This window comes from Macaca thibetana, chromosome X (assembly GCF_024542745.1).
Source record: "Macaca thibetana thibetana isolate TM-01 chromosome X, ASM2454274v1, whole genome shotgun sequence".
NCBI classification, from domain to species: domain Eukaryota; kingdom Metazoa; phylum Chordata; class Mammalia; order Primates; family Cercopithecidae; genus Macaca; species Macaca thibetana.
This window is the reverse complement of record NC_065598.1, coordinates 149,704,011-149,727,920: the sequence shown is the minus strand read 5'-3', so window position 1 is coordinate 149,727,920 and position 23,910 is coordinate 149,704,011. Positions and strand designations below refer to the sequence as shown.

The 23,910-nt window shown below is 38.5% G+C and overlaps 2 protein-coding genes across 6 annotated transcripts in view; one reads left to right on the top strand and one right to left on the bottom strand.

Annotated features, from left to right (window-relative positions):
- Window positions 1–23,910, bottom strand: part of FUNDC2 (FUN14 domain containing 2) — a 192,099-nt gene that overhangs the window by 14,442 nt on the left and 153,747 nt on the right. Inside the window, exons 2-3 of one of the 2 annotated variants that reach the window (XM_050775496.1) lie at window positions 12,982–13,044; window positions 6,702–6,852 (exon numbers count right to left, since the gene is read on the bottom strand). In XM_050775496.1, the coding sequence (XP_050631453.1) occupies window positions 6,702–6,852; window positions 12,982–13,044 (214 nt within the window). Of the gene's footprint in view, window positions 1–6,701; window positions 6,853–12,981; window positions 13,384–23,910 lie in introns of those variants that run through there. The other variant, XM_050775497.1, reaches the window with a different exon arrangement.
- Window positions 14,093–23,910, top strand: part of F8 (coagulation factor VIII) — a 198,989-nt gene continuing 189,171 nt past the window's right edge. Inside the window, exons 1-2 of one of the 4 annotated variants that reach the window (XM_050775409.1) lie at window positions 14,093–14,247; window positions 16,080–16,166. In XM_050775409.1, coding sequence (XP_050631366.1) covers window positions 16,129–16,166 — 38 coding nt within the window. In that variant the 5' untranslated portion in view covers window positions 14,093–14,247; window positions 16,080–16,128. Of the gene's footprint in view, window positions 14,248–15,566; window positions 16,167–23,910 lie in introns of those variants that run through there. The other 3 variants (XR_007722453.1, XM_050775408.1, XM_050775410.1) reach the window with 3 other exon arrangements.

Genomic DNA, 23,910 nt, shown 5'->3' with positions numbered 1-23,910 from the left:
GACCTAAAAATAGGTATTCAAAAAATACTTCTACCCAATGTTCATAGCAGCATTATTCACAACAGTCAAAAAAGGTGGAAACACCCCAAATGTCCACCAACAGATGAATGGATGAACAAATTGTGGCATATACATACAGTGGAATCCTACTGAGCTATAAAAAGGAATGAAGTAGCAATATATATACACTATAACATGGATGAACCTCAAAAGCATTATGCTAAGTGAAAGAAGCCAAATACAAAAGTTCACCCGTTGCATAATTCAATCTATATGAAATGTTCAGAATAGGTCAGTCCATAAGGACAGGAAGCACACTGTGGTTGCCAGGAGTTGAAGGAGGGAAGAATTAGGAGTAACTGCTCAATGGGTACTCAGTTTTATTTGGAGGTGATAAAAGCATTTTAAAACTATATAGAGATAGTGGTCGTACAATATTGTGAATGTACTAAGTTGTACTGAACTATAAACTTTAAAATGGTTAGTTTTATGTTATGTGAATTTCATCTCAGTATATATGTACACACATATATAACATATATACTTATATTATGCACATACACACACACAAATACTTGATCCAAAAGAAACCAAAAAATGAAAACAAAGAACAGATTAAATACCAAGATGGTAATTTTGAACCCAATAATAACAAAAACAAACATCCCACTTGCAATCTACAGATTCAATGCAATCCACATCAAAATTCCAATGATACTTTTCACAGAAAGAGAAAAAAAATCCTAAAATTCACAGGGAAGTACAAAAGACCCCTAATAGCCAAAGCAATCTTCAGTAAAAAGAACAAAGTTGGAGGCATCATCATACTACCTGATCTCAAAATATACTACAAAGCTATAGTAACCAAAACAACATGGTCCTGGCATTAAAAACAAACACATAGACCAACGGATCAGAATAGAGAGCCCAGAAATAAATCCATGTATTTACAGCCAACTGATTTTTGACAAAGATGCCAAGAACACACAACAGGGAAAGGACAGTCTCTTCAAAAAATGGTCCTAGGCAAACTGTTTATCCACACGCAAAAGAGACCCTCATCTCAAACCGTTGCAAAAATCAACTGGAAACAGGTTAAATACTTAAATATAAGACCTGAAACTGTAAAACTACTAGAAGAAACCAGGGAGAAAACTCCATGACACTGGTCTGCACAAAGATTTTTTGGATATGACCCAAAAAGCAAAGGCAACAAAAGGCAAAAATAGACAAATGGGATTACATCAAACTAAAAAGCTTCTGTACAGCAAAGGAATCAACAGAGTGAAGAGACAGCCTAAAGAATGGAAGAAAATATTTGCAAACCATACATCTGATAAGAGGTTAATATAAAAGATATACAAGGGATTAAACAACTCAATTGTAAAAATATAACCTGATTAAAAAATGGGCAAAGGACCTGAATAGACATTTCTCAAAAGAAGACATACAAACATACAAATGGCCAATAAATAAGGTATATGAAAAAAATGCTCAACATCACTAATCATGAGAAAAATGCAAACCACAATGAGATATCACCTCACACCTGTTAGGATGGCTATCATCAAAAAGACAAGAGATAGCAAGTGTTGGTGAGGATGCAGAGAAAAGGAAATTTTTGTACACTGTTGGTAGGAATGTGAATTAGTAGAGCCATTACGGAAAACTGTATGGACACTCCTCAATAAATTAAAAATAGTAGAACTAATAACATATGATTCAGCAATCACACTACTGGGTATACAGCCAAAGGATATGAAGTCAGTACATTAAAGAGGTATCTGCATTCCCATGTTCACTGCAACTATTCACAATATCCAAGATACATACAACTTAAGCGTCCATCAACAGATGGATAATGAAAATGTGGTATATTACATAATGGAATACTGTTCGACCCTTAAAAAGGAAATCTTGACATTGTGACAACATGGATTAACCTGTAGGACATTATGCTAAGTAAAATAAGTCAGGCAAAGAAAGACAAATACCAAATGGTCTCACTTATATGTGGAATCTAAAAATGTCAAATTCATTGAAATAGAGAATGGTGGTGACCAAAGGTTGTGGGGTGGGCGGTTGGGGAAATGTTGGTCAAGGACACAAAAATTCCAGTTAGGAGAAAGAAGTGTAGGATATCTACTGTATATCGTGGTGACTACAGTTAATAGCAACATATTATATATTTGAAAATAGGTACAAGAGTAGATTTTAAGTGTTCTCACCACAAAAACATGGTAAGTATGTGAGGTAATACATGTTAAATCGCTTGATTTAGCCATTCCACAATGTATACATATATCAAAACATCATGTATATACAATTATATACAATTTTTGTGTTGTTTTGTTTCCTTTTTGAGACTGGGTCTCATTCTGTCACCCAGGCTGGATGGAGTGCAGTGGCACGATCTTGGCTTACTATAACCTCTGCCTCCCAGGTTCAAGCCGTCCTCCCACTTCAGCCTCCCAAGTAGCTAGCACCACAGGTGCACACCACCACGCCCAGGTAATTTTTGTATTTTTTGTAGAGATGGGGTTTCACCATGTTGCCCAGGCTAGTCTCAAACTCCCGAGCTCAAACGATCCACCCGCCTCGGCCTCCCAAAGTGCTGATATTAAAGGTGTGAGCCACTGCACACAGCCTAAATTTTTACTAGTCAATTAAAAGAATTTTTAAAATAAACTTAAATGTAAATAGTCTAAGCACCCTAATTTAAAGGAAGAGATTGTCAAATTGGATTCTAAAAAATTAACAACCACCTATATGGAAACTACAAGAAACCTACTTTACATGTAAAGACTCAGCTGGGTGTGGAGGCTTATGCCTGTAATCCCAACACTTTGGAAGGCCAAGACAGGCAGATCATTTGAGGTCAGGAGTTCGAGACCAGCTTGGACAATATGGCAAAACCCTGACTCTACTAAAAATACAAAAATTAGCCTGGGGTGACAGTTCACACCTGTAGTCCCAGCTACTTGGGAGGCTGAAGCAGGAGAATTGCTTGAACCCAGAGGGCAGAGGTTGCAGTAAGCCGAGATCACACCACTGCACTCTAGCCTGGGTGAGAGAGCAAGACTATGTCTCAAAAAAAAAAAGAAAGAAAGAAATATAAAGACTCCACAGGACCCTATTCCATGTGCCTCTTCCCTTGGCTGAGTTAATTTGTATCTTTTTACTGTTAAAAAATTTTTAAAATATGAAATACTTAGGGATAAATCTGATATAAGATGTGTAAGATCTATAAGCATTGCTGAGAGAAATTAAAGAAAACCTAAACAAACTGGAGAGAGACACCAATGTTTATGGATCAACGCAATCCCAGTCAAAATCTCATCAGGTGTCTGGCAGAAACTGGCACCAAGCTAATTCTAAAATTCACATGGAAATGCTAAATACCTAGAATACTCAAAATAGCTTTGATGAAAAACAATTTGGCAGTACAAAGAGCTCAAAAACATACAGTCAACTGATTTTCAACATAGGTGTAAAGGCAATTCAGTGGAGAAAAAGATAGTCTTTTTTACAAATGTGGGCACAACTAGATATCCATATGCAAAAAAAGCTTGGATTCCTACCTTATACCATATACAAAAAGTAAATCAAAATTGATCACAGAACTAAATATAAAATCTGAACCTATATACCATCTAGAAAAAGCGAGAGAAAATCTTGGTGACCCTGGATTAAGCAAATATTCTCAGACATGACACCAAAAGCTGGAGCTACAAAAGAGTTGCACTTCAAGATTAAGAACTTCTGCTCTTTTAAAGGTACAGTTCAGATAATGAAAAGCTACACAGAAGTAATGTATTTGCAAATCACATATGTAAGACTTCTATCTAGAATATTTAAAGAACTCTCACAATTCAGCAATGAAAGAAAACCAACAACCCAATAAAAATATGTGGAAAAGATTTGAACAAATAAGTCACCAAAGATATACGAATGGCAAAAAATAAGCCCATGAAAATGTTCAACATCATTAGTCATTAGAGAAATGCAAATTCAAACCACAATGAGATCCAACTTCATACCCACTAAGATGGCTGTAATCAAAAAGATAATACCAAGTGTTAGTGAGGATGCAGAGGAACTGGAACCCTCACACATTGCTGGTGGAGATGTAAGATGATACAGGCACTTTAAAAACTGGCAGGTACTTGTAAATTTAGAACATTCACTTACTACGTGACTCAGCCATACTATTCCTAGATATTTACCAAAAAGAAATGAAAGCATATGTTCATACAAAGACTCGGACACAAACTTGAAGTTTTATTTGTAATAGCCAAACAATGAAAAAAAAAATACTCAAATGTGCATCAAAGGTGGATGGAGAAACAGATTGTTGTACATCCATACAACAGAGTACTACTTAGCAATAAAAAGGAATGAACTATTGATAAACAGAAAAGTACAGATTATCTCAAAATTATTATGGCGAAGGCTGACGCAGGAGAATTGCTTGAACCCAGGAGGCAGTGAGCCAAGATCGCGCCACTGCACTCCAGTCTGGGCAACAAAGCAAGACTCCATCTCAAAACAAAAAAATGTATTATTATGGTGAATAAAAGAAGCCAGGCAAAAAAGGATATATACTATGTAATTCCACTTCTAAAAAGAATCTAGAAAACGTCAAGTAATCTATAGTAATAGAAAGCAGATCAGTGGTGGGAGCATGGCATGAAGGAAAGAGCGTGGGATTACAAAGAGGTATAAAGCAGCTTTTGAAGTGATAGATATGTTCATTATCTTGACTGTGGTGATGGTTTTATGGGCATGTACATATGTAAAAATGTATCAAATTGTATACTTTAAATATGTGCAACTTATAATATACCTATTTATTAAACTTAAAAACTAAGAGATAAAGAAAATAGCCAAGATGTTCCTAAAGAATAAGATAGCAGACACACAAATATGCATGCACACACACACTCACATAACGCAACGGGGAAAGGGATAGCTTTTGCAATAAATTAAGTTGGGACAAATGGGTATTCCACATGGGGAAGAAAAGAGGAATCTACCACATACCGAGCACAAAAACAATTCCAGGTGGATAATAAATCTAAATGTGAAAGGTCAAATAATAAAAGTTCTGAAACATGGGGTAGGCAAAGATTACTTAAATAAGTCATAAAAATCACTAACCATTAAGGTTAAGATTGATAAAATTGACTATATTAAAAATAAGATCTTCAGTTCATCAAAAGATACCATAAAATGAAAAGATAACCACAGAATGAGTGAAAATATCTGTAATACACACAACTAACACAGGACTGAGAATATTCAGAATATATAAAGAACTCTTACAGCTTAACAAGGGAAAGAGTGACAACTTCAGAGGAAAAAGACTAGAGTGGAACTGAAAGAGGAGATCCAAATGGTCACAAACATACGTAAAAGTTGATCAATGTCACTCCTACTCAGGGAAATGTAAATGAAGCCACCATGAAATACTACTACCTAACTACCAGACTTGGCAAAATGTTAACAGTCTGGATTTAATTGGATTACCTTGCTAAGGAAAAATTAACTAATTTTTTAAAAATTTAATAACCTGGCAAAATCAAGTGCCGCCATGTACAACAACAGGTTCATTCAGTCCTTGTTGGGACTGTAAACTGTTAAAAACAGTTTTGGAAGGTGGTTTGACATTATTTAGTGAAGCTAAAGATACCTATACCCATTACCTGGCAATTTCTAGGTACAGACCCTACAGAAATGTATGCATATATACACCGGGAAATCTAATACTCATATCAGCATAGTATTAGCCAAAAATGGAAGCAACTCAAATATCAGTCATCAACTCGATCAATATACTATGGTATAGTCATATAATGGAACTCAAAATACAAATGAAAGTGAAGAAACTACAACTATACACAAAGTAGTTGAACATATGAAACATCAGGTTGAGCAAAAAAAGCAAGACTCAAAAGAATACATACTGATTGCATTTACTTTAATCTGGAAACCAGGTAAACCACAGTATGTTATTTAGTGACATAACTGGTGTTAAAACTACAAAGAAAAGCAATGAAATAACTGCATAACAACCTCTTGAGTTTCTAGGGTGCACCACATTTTTTTTAACCTGAGCAGTTGTTACATAGGTGTTCACTCTAAGTATTTGCTAAAATGTACATCTGTTATATGCGCTGTTCTATATTTGCTATATGGTGCTATAAAATTTTTCAAATGTAAAGAGTCTATGAGATTAATGGATTCAATATTCACCTATGAAATTTGCTATTAACATTTTTTGAATTTATTACAAATGAAACCATAAGCTGTATCATATTAAGTTATCATCTGACATAGCTAATAAGTAGTTAGCTCTTTATTCTACCAGTTACCAGCTATGTGACCTTGGGCAAACTAATCTTTCTGAGCCTCAGTTTCTATAAAATGAGGATAGAAAATAACAGTACTAATTCCAGAGTTATGAGAAGGAAATGAGATATCTATGTAAATACTTCAAACAGAACCTGGCATATAGCAAACAATCATTATGTATAACCATTAAATGGCACTTTAAGATGATGTTTAGACACACGCTACACATTAAGTGACCAATTTCACAAAAGCCAATGTGTTTTCATTGGTTAAAGGAGATGATGGTACCTATAACTGCAATACTAAATCATGCACAAAAGACAATGGACATCTTTCACATCACTTACCATCCAGTGACACCTCCAATGAACAGCTGGGTTGCCACGCTATACTTTTCTGCTGAAGGTCCAGATTCCTGCCCGAATAGCTTACGCCACCATGGCTGCTTCTTAGCAAATTCCGCAAGGTCCAGTGACTCAAAATTTCCGTCAAAGTTTCCTACAAGAAATAACATGTTAAATAAGAAAATATTTACTTTTATAAGAAATCACTACCATACCTAACTAGATTAAAATATATTTAAAGAAACAGAGATAGATATAATACGAAACCTCCAAATATTGTATTTTAAATAGTAAATTTATTCTAAGTTACAATTTTGGAAAATCAGACTAAAATCAGCAAATGCTAATGTCTATATTAGAGGGAAAAACCTAGAAAATCTAGAATTAGTCCTCTAGTTTGTCCTCTCAAATTTAAAAATAACAAAAAAGGCTGGGAATGGTGGCTCACGCCTGTAATCCCAGCGCTTTGGGAGGCCGAGGTGGGCGAATCACCTGTGGTCTGGAGTTCGAAACCAGTCTGGCCAAAATGGCGAAACCCCATCTCTACTAAAAATACAAAAATTAGCCAGGCGTGGTGGCGGGTGCCTGTAATCCCAGCTACTCGGGAGGCTGACGCACGAGAATTGCTTGAACCCAGGAAGCAAAGGTTGCAGTGAGCCGAGATAGCGCCGCTACACTCCAGTCTGGGCAACAGAGCAAGACTCCATCTCAAATAAATAAATCAATCCAAGAAGACCTACAAAAAACTGCCAGTAATGCATCCCAAATGAAACAAATTTGCCCCTTCTCTTCAGGAGTAACTCAATGCTATTCAGTAATCCACAAATTTTCTAAGTACTACGTAGATCTCCAGTGATAATGAAGATGAGAGGTAATGTGTAATTGAGCTCTTACTATTTACTAGGCAATGTGCTAAACATTAATCATGTATATCTAATTAAATCCAAAGAATAAGGTAGGTACTACTTATTAACTCAATTTTATAATTAAGAAATGAAAGCCAGGAACGGTGGCTCACGCCTGTAATCCCAGCACTTTGGGAGGCTGGAGGCAGACAGATCACCTGAGGTCAGGAGTTCAAGACCAGTCTGACTAACATGGAGAAACCCCACCTCTATTAAAAATACATAATTAGCCAGAGGTGGTGGCACACGCCTGTAATCCCAGCACTTTGGGAGGCTGGAGGCAGACAGATCACCTGAGGTCAGGAGTTCAAGACCAGTCTGACTAACATGGAGAAACCCCACCTCTATTAAAAATACATAATTAGCCAGAGGTGGTGGCACACGCCTGTAATCCTAGCTACTCGGGAGGCTGAGGCAGGAGAATCTCTTGAACCTGAGGGGTGGAGGTTGTGGTGAGCCAAGATCACACCATTGCACTCTAGCTTGGGCAACAAGAATGAGACTCCACCTAAAAAAAAAAAAAAAAAAAAAAAAGGCGCCGGGCACAGTGGCTTACGCCTGTAATCCCAGCACCTTGGGAAGCCGAGGTGGGCAGATCACCTGAGGTCAGGAGTTCAAGACCAGCCTGGCCAACACTGCGAAACCCCGTCTCTACTAAAACTACAAAAATTAGCTGGGCGTGGTGGCACGCGCCTGTAATCACAGCTATTCGGGAGGCTGAGGCAGGAGAATCACTGGAACCGGGGAGGCAGAGGTTGCAGTGAGGTGAGATTGCGCCATTTCACCCCAGCCTGGGCAACAAGAGTGAAACTCTGTGTCAGAAAAAAAAAAAAAAAAATGAAATGAAGGTTCCAAAGTTAAGTGATTTGCCCAAGCTTGGAGAAAGAATTAACAAAATGTCAATCCCTTTCTCTGTGGGAAGATAATGTCAGGCTCCCCTACTATACCCAGCCCTGTTTCCCTGGAAACACCGCACTAAGAAACGTCTGATATGAAATGTCAGCAATGTACTATTCAAAGCTGTTTACTGTAAAATTGACCTCAAATGATCAACTTCATCTGGCATGGAGTCTGTACAATCTTTTCACACATAATACAATAAACAATAGAAAATTACTACTACCCATGCAAAGGCAAAGCCATATAAAGAAACAAAATTTGTTTAAATAAACGAAATAGAAGCAGGCCAGGCATGGTGGCTCACACCTGTATCCCAGCACTTTGGAAAGCCCAGGAGGCGGATCACTCGAAGTCAGGAGTTCAAGACCAGCCTGGCCAACATAGTGAAACCCTGTTTCTACTAAAAATACAAAAATTAGCTGGGCGTGGTGGTGCGCGCCTGTAGTCCCAGCTACCCGGGAGGCTGAGACAGGAAAATCACTTGAACGCAGGTAGCGAAGGTTGTAATGAGCCAAGATTACACACAGCGAGACCCAGCCTCAAAAAAAAAAAAAGAAATAGAACAGTGACGATCAAGATGCTGAAGTAAGCAAATAACAATGTTCGAAAACTGCTCAAAAGATTAAACATATATGTAATCGGAGTTCCAGAAGATTAGAAAGAATGGGATAGAAGTAACATTCGGCCTGACAACAAATGATGCCACATGGAAGTCTGGAAATGCAGAAAGGAATGACGGACACTGGAATGGGTAAATAGCTGGATAAATCTAAATGAATACTTACTGTACAAAATAATAATTACAGAAATTTTATACTTCAAAATCAAAGAAAAAAACAGAATAAAAAGTAGAACACAGGAATAGAAGGGAATTTCTTCAATCTGATATAGGACATCTATGAAAAATATACAACTAACATCATACTTGATGGTGAAATATGGAACACTTTCCTTTCCCTAAAATTTATTCAACTGCTTTTTGTTTTGTTTTGTTTTGAGACAGGGTGTCACTCTATCACCCACATCGGAGTGCAGTGGCACTATCACAGATTACTGCAATTTCAAACTTCTGGGCTCAAGCAATCCTCCCACCTCAGCCTCCCCAGTAGCTGGACTACAGCTGTGCACCACTGTGACCAACTGATTTTTTTTTTTTTTTTTTGTAGACAGGAGGTCTCACTTTGTTGCCTAAGCTGGTCTGGAACTCCTGGCCCCGAGTGATCCTCCCTCCTCAGCCTCCCAAAGTGCTGGGATTACAGGTGTGAGCCACCTCGCCCAGCACTGTACTGGAGTTCCTAGCCAGTACAATAGAAGAAAAGAAATAAAAGTCAAAGAGATTAGAAAGGAGGTACAATAATAATTCTGTCTTCATTGGCAGATAATATAACTGTGTATATAGAAAACCCAGAAAAATCTACAAAAAGGTACCAGAAGCAAGGTCACAGATTATAAGACCAATATTAAAAAGTCATTTGAATTTTTACATATTAGAAATGATGAACTGGAAAACAAAATAATTTTAATTGCAAAAATTATGTTGGAATAAATTCAATGAAAGATGCACAAGACCTCTTCACTGTAAACTACAAAACACTGCAAAGAAATTGAAGATGACCTAAAATAACAGGGATATACTATGTTTATGTTTTGCAAGACTCAATATTTTTAAGATGTTCATTCTCTCCATATATTGATCTATATATTCAATACAATCCCAATTAAAAAGTAGATTTTTTTCTTGTTTTTTTGTTTTTTGTTTTTGAGATGGAGTTTTGCTCTTTTTGCCCAGGCTGGAGTGCAATGGCGCAATCTCGGCTCACCGCAACCTCCTCCTCCCAGGTTCAAGTGATTCTCCTGCCTCAGCCTCCCAAGTAGCTGGGATTACAGGCATGCACCACCACGCCCAGCTAATTTTTTGTATTTTCAGTAGAGACAGGGTTTCTCCATGTTGGTTAGGCTGGTCTCGAACTCCCGACCTCAGCTGATACACCTGCCTCGGCCTCCCAAAGTGCTGGGATTACAGGCATGAGCCACCGCACCCAACAAAAAAGTAAGTTTTATGTAATTGACAAACTGGTTCTAAAATTCATATGAAGATACAAAAAAACCCAGCTGTGTTCCAGTTACTTCGGCTGTACAACCAATTACTCCAAAACTTCATGAAGCAAAACAATCATATATTATGCTCTCAGATTCTATCAGGAATTCAGTCACGGCACTGTGGTTTGTCTTTGTTTCATGATGTCTGAGGCTTTAGCCAGAAGATTTACAGGCTGGGTCTGAAGACTCTACACTTATTCAGATAGACAGGCAGCTACTCTTTGTGAATCAGTCTAGGCTTCCTCACAGCATAGGAGCAGAGTTCAGGAGGTGAAAGTCCCAAGAAAGGGAGAGAGCAAATGCAGTTATTACTTCCACTACATTCTGTAGGAACAGGCAGTCAGTCACAAGCTCCCATCCAGATTCATGAAGAGGGAATATAGACCCCACCCCTGGGTGGGAGGAGTGTCAAAGTCACTAGGAAAAAGACCACGAGGAATCGTAAATATTGCTGCAATCAGGAAAATACAAACTGCCACAAACGGCCAGAATAATCCTGGGGGCGGGGGCGGGCAGGGGAAAGAGGAGGGTTCAAGGAATTTCAAGGCTTATTATAAAGCTACAGTATAATATACAACTACCTTAATTTCAAGACTTATAAAGCGATGACATTCAATACTGTCAAACTGACCCAAGGATACCCAAATATAGCAATGGAAGAGAATCAAGAATCCAGAAATAGATCCACACATATAGTCATTTGATTTTTAATAACACAGCAGCAAGGTAATTCAATGAAGGAAACAACGAGTGATGTTACAACTACTACATATTTAAAAAAAAAAAAAAAAACTACTCTCAACCTCTACCTTAAAGTATACACAAAATATTCAAGAATTCATTCAGGATACATCACAGATGCCCATTTAGCAGACAAAATATGGATGTTTGAGTACCCCATGGCCTCACAAGTAGTTAAATAATTTATTTTTCTAAAAATAGTTTTCTAAAAAAATAATTTTTCTAATGTAACAGCAAAACATTACAGTTTTGTTTTAATGTAATTTGACCAAGCCCCTTAGATCAACAGGTGGCTCCAGTCAAAAGGGGGAATTAGAGGCTGAGGTGGGAGGATCGCTTGAGCCCAGTTGTGGCTGCAGTGAGCTATGATTGTGCCACTGTGCTGTAGCCTGAATGACAGATCTAGTCCCTAAAAAAGAGAGTAGGGGGGAAGGTGGATTAAATGCGAGATATTTGGTCAGTCATTGGTCAAACACTGCTAAGCACTATGAGAGACAAAGTCAGCCACTAGCCACGTTTATGAGCCCACAAAATCAATGATCACAGTATTATGTGATCATCACTGTGATAACAATTAAAATTCATCTTAACCTCAAAATTTCTCACAACAATTTCCTAGGTGCAAATACCTAATCGACCTATACGTTTAAAGTCAATAAGAGAAGTCTGCTCTGCAGGTAAATACATAATTATCACATTGCACATTCCACCTTCCCAGAGTCATCTAAAATTTAGCGGTGCGCTGGTAAAATGTTTAACAGTTGGCTTTAGGCAAGGGCTGATTTGTAGTGTAGCCAATTTCCATTGTGTATTCATTCATCGTGAGCATGACATTACTGAATTGTGACACCACTGAACCCAGAGTTTGGAAGAGATGCACAGTAGAGCACCATAGTATAGTATCTCCTCCACAGAGATACAATAGATGTATAAATAACCCCAAAAGCAAAGTAACAATAAAAGATGGTAAATAATAAAAGTGATGAGTTTTTAGTATTTCCACTGCCTTTAACATACTTTATGTAATTTTACTTTTATATAATTGAGTTTTCGATCATGGCTCTGTTTAGCAATGGGATCCTGTGAGTCAGTACTAAATTAAATACAACCTAAGCATTCAAAATAGGGTAAGAAGTATAACTTAAAGACGTGCTCCACTGCGAATTACACGGAATCTTTGACTACGCCGACTAAATAGAAGGCTATTCTTAAGTACCATCCCATATGTGCTAGTTTTTCAAAACCAACAATAAAGCAATTGGGGAGGTGCCTTGTACACGGAACGACGCCATGAGGCATTTGAGATGAACGTCCAAAGGGACAAAGAAGCCAGACCGCTTCCGAGAACAGGGACAGAACGTTTCCGTGCTTCAGCTGCCGGGGGCGGCGCCGGAAGGCTGGGTGAGCTCCACTGGAGACGACACACCGGGGTGGTTAGGCCCCAGACACGCGCGTGACCTTGGCTGGACCCTGGGAGCGGATGGGCCAGGGGCGAGCCCCAAGCGCCCTCCCCGTCCCCGCGCCGCTTTGGCTCCCGGGGGAGCTCGGTCGGGACTGGCGGGCGCTGAGCCCTTCCCCTTCCGGAGCCCAGGAAGGCGGCTCCCCGCGGCGCCGGCCGCGCGCGCGCCCGCCCTTACCTTGAGTGGACGCGGCCATTTCGGTGAGCTTGTCTCGCGAGGACACACGCAGAGGATCTGCGCGGCAGGCCGCGGAGTGGCGCTCAGTTGTCGCCACCACTTGGCTTCCGGCACGTGGGGCAGATGTTTCCATTCCCACAGCGGCAGCGGAAGAGGGCGGGCCGGGCGCGCCGCTCCTGCTTCCAGTCTCCGCAGGCGGCTACATCACAGAGCTCAGCGGGCGGTGTCACAGGCCCCGCAGCCCCGCCCAACAGATGCACCGAGATGCGCGTGCGCAGAAAGCTTCCCGGGGGTGAGGCTCCCTCCCTAGTTCTCCCCCTACTCCCCACCTCAGTCTCCCCAAACCACCCCTCACTGTCCCCCATTTTCCCCCCTCCACCAACCGCGGCCGTCGGGGCTCGCTCGCTAAGTACGTGGAGGCGAGTTCCTGACGCGACTGCGACTCAATCCTCACCTGGTGAAGAATATTTTACCTATGACTCACTGAAAATAAAGGCGGCTGAGTGACCGTGTTTGCTCATGTAAACATTGAACAAATATTTATCGGCTCCTGCGATGTGCCCTACTCTTTTAGTGGAGGCAGACACATTTTATTTATGTATTTAATTTTTCTTTTGAATTTTACATGTGAGTTATACTTAATAAAACTGACTTCAAAATATATCTTCAACAGAAAATTCAGCAAGTTTCTATTATGTTAGTTAAAACAGCCAGTCTTTTCCTTTACTTTTAAAAATTATTCATAAATGTAATTAGTGAATGATAATAAACAGTGATATCTGATCCACTACTTTAGGAGAGACACAATCAAGCTATTTTCTTTATAATCACTGTGCTATTGTTTTCTTTTTCTTTTCAATTATACTGCTTAATATAGGATTTTGTAGCACCATAGGAGTTGAGTAAAAATAAATCGGTAGTTGTGTGGCGTAGGCAAGCCATTTAACCTCTCTGTACCTCAGTTACCTTATCTGTATCCACATTGCCGTGTTGTCATGAGGATTAAATCAGATAGCCTATGTAGCACCTGGCAGAGAATTTATCACCCTGTACTGTAACTGTCTACTTTTCTGTCTCCTCCATTGCACTGTTATTCCCAGAGGATTGGGAACTGGGATTTCTTCAGTTCTGAGGCATAGAAGTATAGCATAGTGGTTAGGAGCATGACTTCTGGAGCCAGAGTACATGGGTTTGAATGCTACCACTCACAAGCTGTGTGACCACGAGGAAGTTGCCTAACCTCTCCGTGCTTCAGTTAAAATGAAGGTAAGAGTAGTACCTGTATTTAAAAGCACCTAGAATAGTTCCTGGCATGTAGTATCAGCTGTCATCTCTGCATCCTTGTACCTGTTGGAGAGGAGTGTTTATCAAAGGGACTTCTTGCCGCCTGTTTCCAAACCAGTCAACAGTATACCAAATGCTCCTGAACACATTCTTGTTTGTGCAGAACTGAGCTCAATGATAACGTTTTTATAGCAACCCTGATCAAGTTTCTTCTCATAAGCTTTTACACTTTGAGGCCCCTGTGGGAGACCTCACTCTCCCTAATACACATTAACCTGCGTAGGGTGTTTGAGCTCACCATGGCTACATTCTGTGTTTTTTGGTTTTTTTTTTTTTTTGAGACGGAGTCTCGCTCTGTCGCCCAGGCTGGAGTGCAGTGGCCGGATCTCAGCTCACTGCAAGCTCCGCCTCCTGGGTTCACGCCATTCTCCTGCCTCAGCCTCCCGAGTAGCTGGGACCACAGGCGCCCGCCACCTCGCCCGGCTAGTTTTTTGTATTTTTTTTAGTAGAGACGGGGTTTCACCGTGTTAGCCAGGATGGTCTCGATCTCCTGACCTCGTGATCCGCCCGTCTCGGCCTCCCAAAGTGCTGGGATTACAGGCTTGAGCCACCGCGCCCGGCCCACCATGGCTACATTCTGATGTAAAGATTCTATACCTGGGCCAAATGTAAACAACCCGGAAAAGTGTTAGGTTAAAAACAAGACAAAATAAATAAATGAATAAATGCCAGGTGGTTATGAGTGCTATTGAGAAAAATATCAGTAATGCAGGTAGGGTAAAGAGCTTACAACATAAATGTGGTGTTCCATATTTAAACCTCATTCAACAGGCAAGATTTGAGCTGAAATGCGAAGGAGTTGTGGGAGAGGAACTACGTGGAAATCTAGGGGAAAAGAAATAGCAAGTATTGAGGTCCAGGGGCATGAGTGTGCTTGGTATTTTAGGGAAGAGTAAGGAGACCAGTATAACCAGAGTGAGATGAGACTACAGAGGTCAGGAGAAAGGGCATGCCAACCATGTGGGATGCTCTAGTACTTAGGCCACGGTAAAGATGTAGGGTTTTACCCTGATGGAGGTCAGAAGCCATTGGAGGATTCTGAGAAGAGGAGTGGTAGGATTTGCTTTATAGTTTTAAATTATAACTATAAATTATAGTTTTTAAAACAATAGTTGCCTAACCTCATGTTTTATGTAAAACTATAGTTTTAAAAACTATAAATTACTCACACTAGCAGCAGTGTGGGGGGCAAGTGCAGAAGCAGAGAGACTAACAGGTTGCTGGTTACTCTTGCTAGTGCAAGTGAATTCTAGAATCTTCGACAACATCCAGAACTTCTCTTGCTGCTGCCAATCAGGAAGAGGGTTGTAGTAGGCTAGGAATAGGAGCACAAATTAAAGCTCCTGTTCACTTTGACTTATCCATCCCTCTCCACCTTTCCTTAAAGGTTCTGATTAAAGCAGACTTCTCATGCCCCTACTGCTCTCAGAAGTGAATGGGTTAAGTTTAGCAGCCTCCCTTTTCCTACTTCAGTTCTGCCTGTGGCTACTTCCCACTGATAAAAAGGAAGCAATCCTGTCGGTTACTGCTTAGTGCTAAGCACATCCAGTGTGTAAAGTTCCTTAAAATGCTCTGCAAAGAAATTGGCACTTTTCATTAAATCAGAAATTTTACTTTTTTCCCCTCCTGAGAGCTAAAGATATTTTAAAGAAGAATTAACCTTTTGCTTCTTCAGTTGAACATTTGTGGCAATAAGTCATGCAAATAGAGCTCTCCACCTACTTCTTTCTGTGCCTTTTCCGATTCTGCTTTAGTGCCACCAGAAGATACTACCTGGGTGCAGTGGAACTGTCATGGGACTATATGCAAAGTGATCTCGGTGAGCTACCTGTGGACACAAGGTAAAGGCATGTTCTGTGGGGTCTGATGAGGGGCCAGGATTGTGGGGGTGTAAGTCTGCTTGGAAGAAGGTGCAGACATCGGGTTAGGATGGTTGTGATGCTACCTGGGCCCCAAAGAAACATTTCTGAGTAAGTTGTGCTCACATCTGTGTTATTAGCACAAATGCTAATTGCCAGTTCTTTTCATAGGTCTGACCTATTTGTTGATATTTTGTTCTGTTTTGTCCATTGCTCCTCTTTGTCACATGCTGCTCCTCCAGAATCTAGAGACTGGGGTATAGGGAGGTTGAAGAGACAAAGACAAAACTTCCCTCTGCCTGCCCAAGCTTCCATAGAGAGAAGGCAATGAAATCCAATCAATATCACACACGAGTTTCATGTCTGGTTCTCTTGTGTGTACATGCGATGTGTGTTTTTTAAATATCTTTTCTACTTTGGGTGTAAGGATAATATGAGCCATGAGTTCAGAAGCTTTTCATGTTTGGGGTTTTTCTGGTGCATTTAGGGAGAGTACTAAATAACTATCAATATTGTCTATGGTCATCAGTTGATTCAGATTTTTCCACCTCTTCAGTAAATATTGGTATATTTTTGTCTATATTTTGGTCTATATTTTCATAGAAAGAAATCTACTATCCCTAGATTTGATAATGTATTGGTATCAAGTTACATGTGAGTCTCTTGTGATTTTGTTAAACTGTTCTGTGTCTGTAGTTATATTTCCTTTTTCATTTCTTATGTTGTATATGTTCTCTTCTCTCTTTTAAAAATAATATTTCCAGGAGTTTTCTTGATTTTATTGGTCTTGTCAAGAATTTTCTTTTGGTTTGATTTATCAAATCTCTTTTTTCTTTGTGTTGCATCAGTTTCTGCTTCTACTTTCATTAGTTCATTCCTTCCTTCTAATTTCCTTTGGTTCATTTTGTTGTTCAATTTTTGCTTATTGAGTTGAATGTTGAAATCATTTATTTTATATTTTGTTTTGTCTTCTTTAAATGTGTATTATAAAGATTTAAATATAATACATAGTGGCTACGTAAACATTAAATGTGGTCATATTGTACATACTTTATAGTCTTTTTGGTTCTTTCTGTTTGGCTCCCCACCCTCTTTCCACATCAGTCCCCTTTTCCCCCACCTCAACTGGGTAACCCCGGTATGATCATATATATTCACATACACATACACACAGACAGAGGTTTTCTTGGACACTATTTGTTTTATAAAATTAGGACATTGTACACACATTTCTCACTCATTAACACCTGCTAGAACTGTAAGTCAATTGGCATAGCCTTAATTCATTATATTTATTGGCTATATAAGATTCTATGGTATGGCTGTATCTACATTCACTTTATTCCAGTTTTTGGCTACTATATCCTATATCATTGCATACTGGTGCTTTTACTTCTGTCGAACTAATTTGCAAGAGGAATATTAATGGAACGAAGGGAATGTTTCCTTCTAAGTTTTAATTTCCAAAGAAGCCAGAACTTTTCACACATTTCTACCATCGAAGTATGAAAATGGCCTTCTCTCTGCACTCACGTAGTGATAAGTTTTATCCTGTTTTTAAAATTTGCCAATTTTACAGGTGTGGAGTGATATTACATCATTACTTTCATTGTGTTATTTTTATTTCTAGTAACTTGAGCATCTTTTTAAATGCTTGTTGGCTATTGAATTTATTTGGGGGATTTAATTAGTCATATGCTTTGCCCATTATTCTTTGGACTCTTTCATTTAAAAGAAAATTAGGAGAACTCTTTTATTATTACAAGTATTAACTCTTTGTCATGTATATTGCAGTTTCCCCCAAGATCTATTGTTTGTCTGTTGACTTTGTTATAACTTTTACCAAAACAGTTTTTAATTTTTATAAGCAGAAATATATTTTCTTTCATGTCTTCAGAGTTGGCAAGGTTGGTTAAAAATGTTTCCCACACCTCAAGATTGTACGTGTAGTCTCCCAGATTTTCTTGGCAAAATGTTTACTGTTTTGCTTTTTATATGCATTGCTTCAATTATCTGCTAATTACTTTTGTCATATGGCATGAGAGAGGGATTTGTCTAGTTTTATTTCCATCCAGATCAATAGCCTATTATGATGGCACCTTTTGCCACTGATTTGAATCAACACATTCATCATATAAAGTTCTCATATATATTAGCATATATTTCTGGATTCATTAGGCTGTTTCACTAATCTAGTATTATCTTGCTATGCCAATACCATAGTGATTTGATTACAGTGAGCCTATGATATCTTCTGATATCTAGTGGGTGAAAGCAATCTTCACTATTCTTTTTGTACCCTTCTTAGCTATTCTTAGACACTTTATTCTTCCACATAAAACTGTTAAGATATTTTTCAAATTAAAAAGATCCAAGCCCTGTTGTGATTCTAACTGAAATTTCATTAAACTCATACCTTAATTTTATTAATATAATAAATTTAAATATTTTTCTTATTACATTTATCTCTATGTATTTTATAAGTGTGATGCTATTGTTAATAAGATAGTTTTCTCCTGTTTCCATTTATGAGTGCTTAGTACCAGAATAGAGATAAGCTATTGGTTTGTGTTTATTCAGCTTTTTCTTTTGAGGCAGGGTCTCATTTTGTCACCCAGGCTGAAGTGCAGTGGAGTGATCTCACCTTACTGCAGCCTTGACCTCCTGGATTCAAGCAATTCTCCTGTCTCAGCCCCGCAAGTAGCTGGGATTACAGGAGCAGGCCACCATGGCCGGAAAATTTTTGTATATTTTTTAGAGATGGGTTTTTGCCATGTTACCCAGGCTGGTTTTCAGCTCCTGAGCTCAAGCAATCTGCCCACCTCAGCCTCCCAGAAAGCTAGGATTACAGGTTTGAGCCACTGCACCCAGCCATTGTATATTCATCTTAAATCTAGCTACCTTGCCAAATTCGCCTATTAACTCTAGTAATTTTACCCTAAAGTCTCTATGAGTATTGAATCATATCATCAGTGAAATGAGACAGATTTTAGCTCATTTCCAATGTTTATAGCCAGTTATTTCATTTTCTTATCTTACTGAATTTATTAGAAAACAGGAGAAAATGTTAAATAATAACAATGAAAGTGAACATTCCTTCTACTCTATGTTTACTTGAAATAATTTTTGTATTTTGCTATTTAGAGTAACATTTGCTGTTTTGGTTTTTGCAAATGGTGCTTGTTACTTCTATTCTCATTTGCCACAAAATATTTATCATAAATAACTTTTCAGTAGCTGGTATCATCTGAACTGTCTTCTTTGATATGTTGATAAATTATGTTAATAGATGTCCTGACACTAAATACACTTACATTCTTGGAGTAAAATCTGCTATTCATGTAATTTGATTATTAGTGGGTTCTATGTGCTACTATTTCTTTAGACACTGTGTGCCTTTGAATGTGGGATTGATCTATAACTTTTTTCTTTTTTTACTATTATTAGTGGATTTTCACTGCTCAGCCTACTAATAATAGTAAACAAAGTTTTGTTGGCTTTATCAAATGAATTGATGAGTACTCCATCTTTTTCTATTGCTTAGAATAGCTTAAGTAACATTAGAATTATCCATTGTCTAAAAGTTAGACGAGACTCACTTATGAATCCATTTGGTCCTAGTGACATTTGCAATGTCTTTAATCACCCCTCCAGGCTCTTCTATGATAATCAGTCAATTCAAGTTTCAACTTCTAATAATTATATACCTTTCTAGGAAGTAACTTTATTTATTTTTTCAATTTTGTTGTGACAGTGTTGCATGTAGCACTCACTCATGATTCTTTTACTCCACATTATTTGTAGTTATGTGCCCTTTCTTATTCCTAAATTCCTCTATCTTTGCTATTTATCTTTTCTCCTTGAATAAGTTTGCCAGTGATTTGTCTATTTTGTTGCTGGTGGTGCTCTTTTCGAAGAATGAGCTTTTGGATTTATTTTTTTATCTAGTTGGTATAAAGCGTTTTTATTTTCACTGAGCAGGAAAAAAAGCTATTGATTCATTAACCGCGTTGCTTTATTGGCATGTAGCTATGCACTGTTCACACATTAATATATAACTCCTCAGTCTGTTTTATTTTGTCCGATGGGAAAACATGAACAGTGAGATTTCTTATGCAAAAAGTGAACAGCTCAACTACACTAACTCCATATACTTTTATTAACATTCCAGAGACTTGTCCTCTCAACATGATCTGACCTCTGCTGGATAACTTTTCAGGAAAAGTATTTTCTGATCAGTGGAGCTTGGAGATATAAATAAGCAATCGGCCAAGTATGGTGGCTCATGCCTGTAATCCCAGCACTTTGGGAGGCCGAGGTGGGCAGATCACCTGAGGTCGGGAGTTCGACACCAGCCTAGCCAACATGGTGAAACCCCATCTCTACCAAAAAAAAAAAAAAAAATTAGCTGGGCATGGTGGTGCTCGCCTGTAATCCCAGCTACTCAGGAGGCTGAGGCAGGAGAATCACTTGAACCCAGGAGGCGGAGGTTGCAGTGAGCTAAGATCACACCACTGCACTCCAGCCTGGGCAACACAGTGAGACTCCATTTCAAAAAAAAAAAAAAGCAATATCTCTCATATACATTAACTGGACCCCAACTTTCCTAAAGTTCATCCCAAAGCTGAAGTTCATGAAGGCACTTGTTGTCAAACTAGTTCATGAATCACTCGAGAAGCTTATTAAAATTTAGATTCCTAGGCCCCATCCTCAGCAAACTATTCCATGTAGTGGAAACCAGCAATGGTGCATCAGCACTCTCTCATGCTTGGAATTGCTCTGACTTCAATTTTCCGTGCATATCTCTGGCCTTTTTTGCCTCTCTCTTTTACTTTTAAGGACACATGTGATTACATTGGGCTGACCTGGATAATTCAGATTACTCTCCCCATCTCAAGGTCAGCTGATCAGCACCCTTAATTCCATCTTCAAAGTTTTAGTTCGCCACATAATGTATTTTTGGTCATCACACCAAGGAGCAAAGGTGATGTGGGCCAAATTTTTACCTGCCACAGGTATAGTTTACATACAATGCAGCACATCAGTTTTAAATGTGCAGTTTGATGAGTTTTGACAAATGCATACACTTGCATAACCACCACCCTAATCAACATGCATTTACATCAACCCTCCTGCAACTTTTTAATGAGTCTCTCCCACTGACCTGGCCTCAGGCAATAAACTGCTATCTGGAAATTACCGATTTGTTTTCACATGTTCTAGAATTTTACATCAGTGGAATCATACGGTATGCATTCTTCTATGGCTTTTTTTCTTCAGCATCATGATTTGGAAATTCATGCAGGTTGTTGTATAAAGTATTTCTATCCTTTTTATTGCTGATTACTGCTCCATTATGGGATTATATCACAATTTGGCGTTATTTCCAGTTAGGGGCAAATACAAATAAACCTGCTGTGAACAGTGTTCCACCTGTTTTGTGTGAACATCTATTTTCATTTATCTTAGTTAACTATCTAGGAGTGGAATTGCTGGATCATATGGTAAGTGCATGTTTAACTTTAAAAGAAACTGCCAGACAGATTTCTTGAATGTACCATTTTATACTTCCACCTGCAATGCATGAGAGTTCTAGTTGCAATATATCCTGGACGACATTTGATGTTGCCAGTACTTAATGACTGCATAGTGGTATCTCACTATACTTTTTTTTGAGATGGAGTCTCATTCCATCACACAGGCTGGAGTGCAGTGGCGCAATGTCAGCTCAACATCTGCCTCCTAAACTCAAGCAATTCTCATGCCTCAGCCTCCTGAGTAGCTAGGACTACGGTCACACGCCACCACGCCCAGCTAATTTTTGTATTTTTAGTAAAGAGGGGGTTTTGCCATGTTGGCCAAGCTGGTCTCAAACTCCTCGCCTCAAGTGATCCACCCGCCTCAGCCTCCCAAAGTGCTGGGATCACAGGCTTGAGTCACCGTGCCTGGTTATAGTTTTAATTTGCATATCTCTGATGACTAAAGATGTTGCATGTGCTAATTAGCCACTCCTATATCTTCTTGGAAGTGTCTATTCAAATCTTTCATCCTTTTTTTTAAACGTAGTTTCAACTTTTATTTTAGACCGAAGAGGTACATGTGCAGGTTTGTTACATGAGTATGTTGCGTGATGCTGAAGTTTGGGTTACGAATGAATGATCCTGTCACCGAGGTAGTGAACATAGTACCCAATAGGTGGTTTTTCACTCCTTGCTACCCTTCCTCTTCCCTCTTTCCTCTAGTAGTCCCCAGTGTCTATGATTCTATGTCCATGTGTTCTCATCATTTAGCTCCCACTTATAAGTGAGAACATATGGTATTTAGTTTTCAATTCCTGTGTTAAATCACTTAGGATAATGGTTTGGCCAGTTTTTAATTGGGTTGTCTGTCTTGTTATTGTTGAGTTTTGATAATTCTTTATATATAATTCTTTATATATATACTTTTCAGATGTACTTGTTTTGAATATTTTTTTCTAATCTATGGCTTGCATTTTCATTTTCCAAATGGTGTCTTTCAAATAGTGGAAATTTATAGTTGTAGTTAAGTCCAATTTAGCTTTTTTTCTTCTATGTTTCATGCTTTTTTTCCCCTGTCCTAGGAAATCTTTGCCTACCTCAAGTTCACAAAGCCTTTCTTCTGTTTTCTTCTAGAACTTTTATCATTTTAGGATTAGTATTTAGGTTTATAATACATTTTGAGTTAAATTTTCGGTATGGTGTGAAAAGCTTTTCTTTCTCTGTTGAATTCCATTGGCACCTTTGTAGAAAATTAAATGACTGTATATAGGCAAATCTGTTTGTGGATTCTCTAGTTCCATAGATGTGTGTGTCTGTGCTTTGTTTCTTTAAATTTTCTTTAATTTCCCTCTAGGATATTTTGTAGCCTACAGAGTACTTCTTGGAAGAATTTTATTAATTGTATCCCTAAGTATTTTGAGGGATTTGATGCTATTGTTAATTGTATCATTTTTATTTGTTTTCATTTTTCAATCATTTGTTACTAAAATGTAGAAATTCAGTTGATTTTTGTATATTGACCTTGTTCACTCTAATCTTGTTAATTTGCATTTCAGCTCTAGTAGCATTTTGCACTTCTTTTAGAATTTCTACATATACAATAACGTTGTCTGCAAATGAAGACAGTTTGCTTCTTCCTTTCCAAACTGGATGCTTTTTATTTTTATTTTTTTCATGCCTTACTGCACTGGCAAGAGCTTCCAGTACAATGTTAGATAGAACTGATGATAGCAGAATCCTTGTCTTGTTCCTGATTTCAGAGGGAAAATATTATTTTACCATTAAGTACAGTTACTTGTAATTTTTTCACAGATGCTCTTTGTCACATTGAGGACGTTTCCTTCTATTCTTGGTGTGAGAGTTTTTATCAAGATTTGATGTTGGATTTTGTCAAATGCTTTTTCTGCATCTATTCAAATGGTCATATGGTTTATCTTGTTTATTCTGTTACGGTGAATTACCTTGATTGATTTTTTAATGAGGAACCAGGTATATATTCCCAGGGAAAAAATCCACCTGGTTGTGACATATTATATTGGTAATATTTTCGCTATGGACTGAATTGTCTCCACCTCCTCCCGCCCCAAATTCATATGTTGAAGTCCTAACTCTTGATGTAACTATATTTGGAGATAGGGCTTTTAGGAGGTAAACAAGGTTAAATGAGGTCATAAGGATGGAGTCCTAATCTGATAGGATTGGTGGCC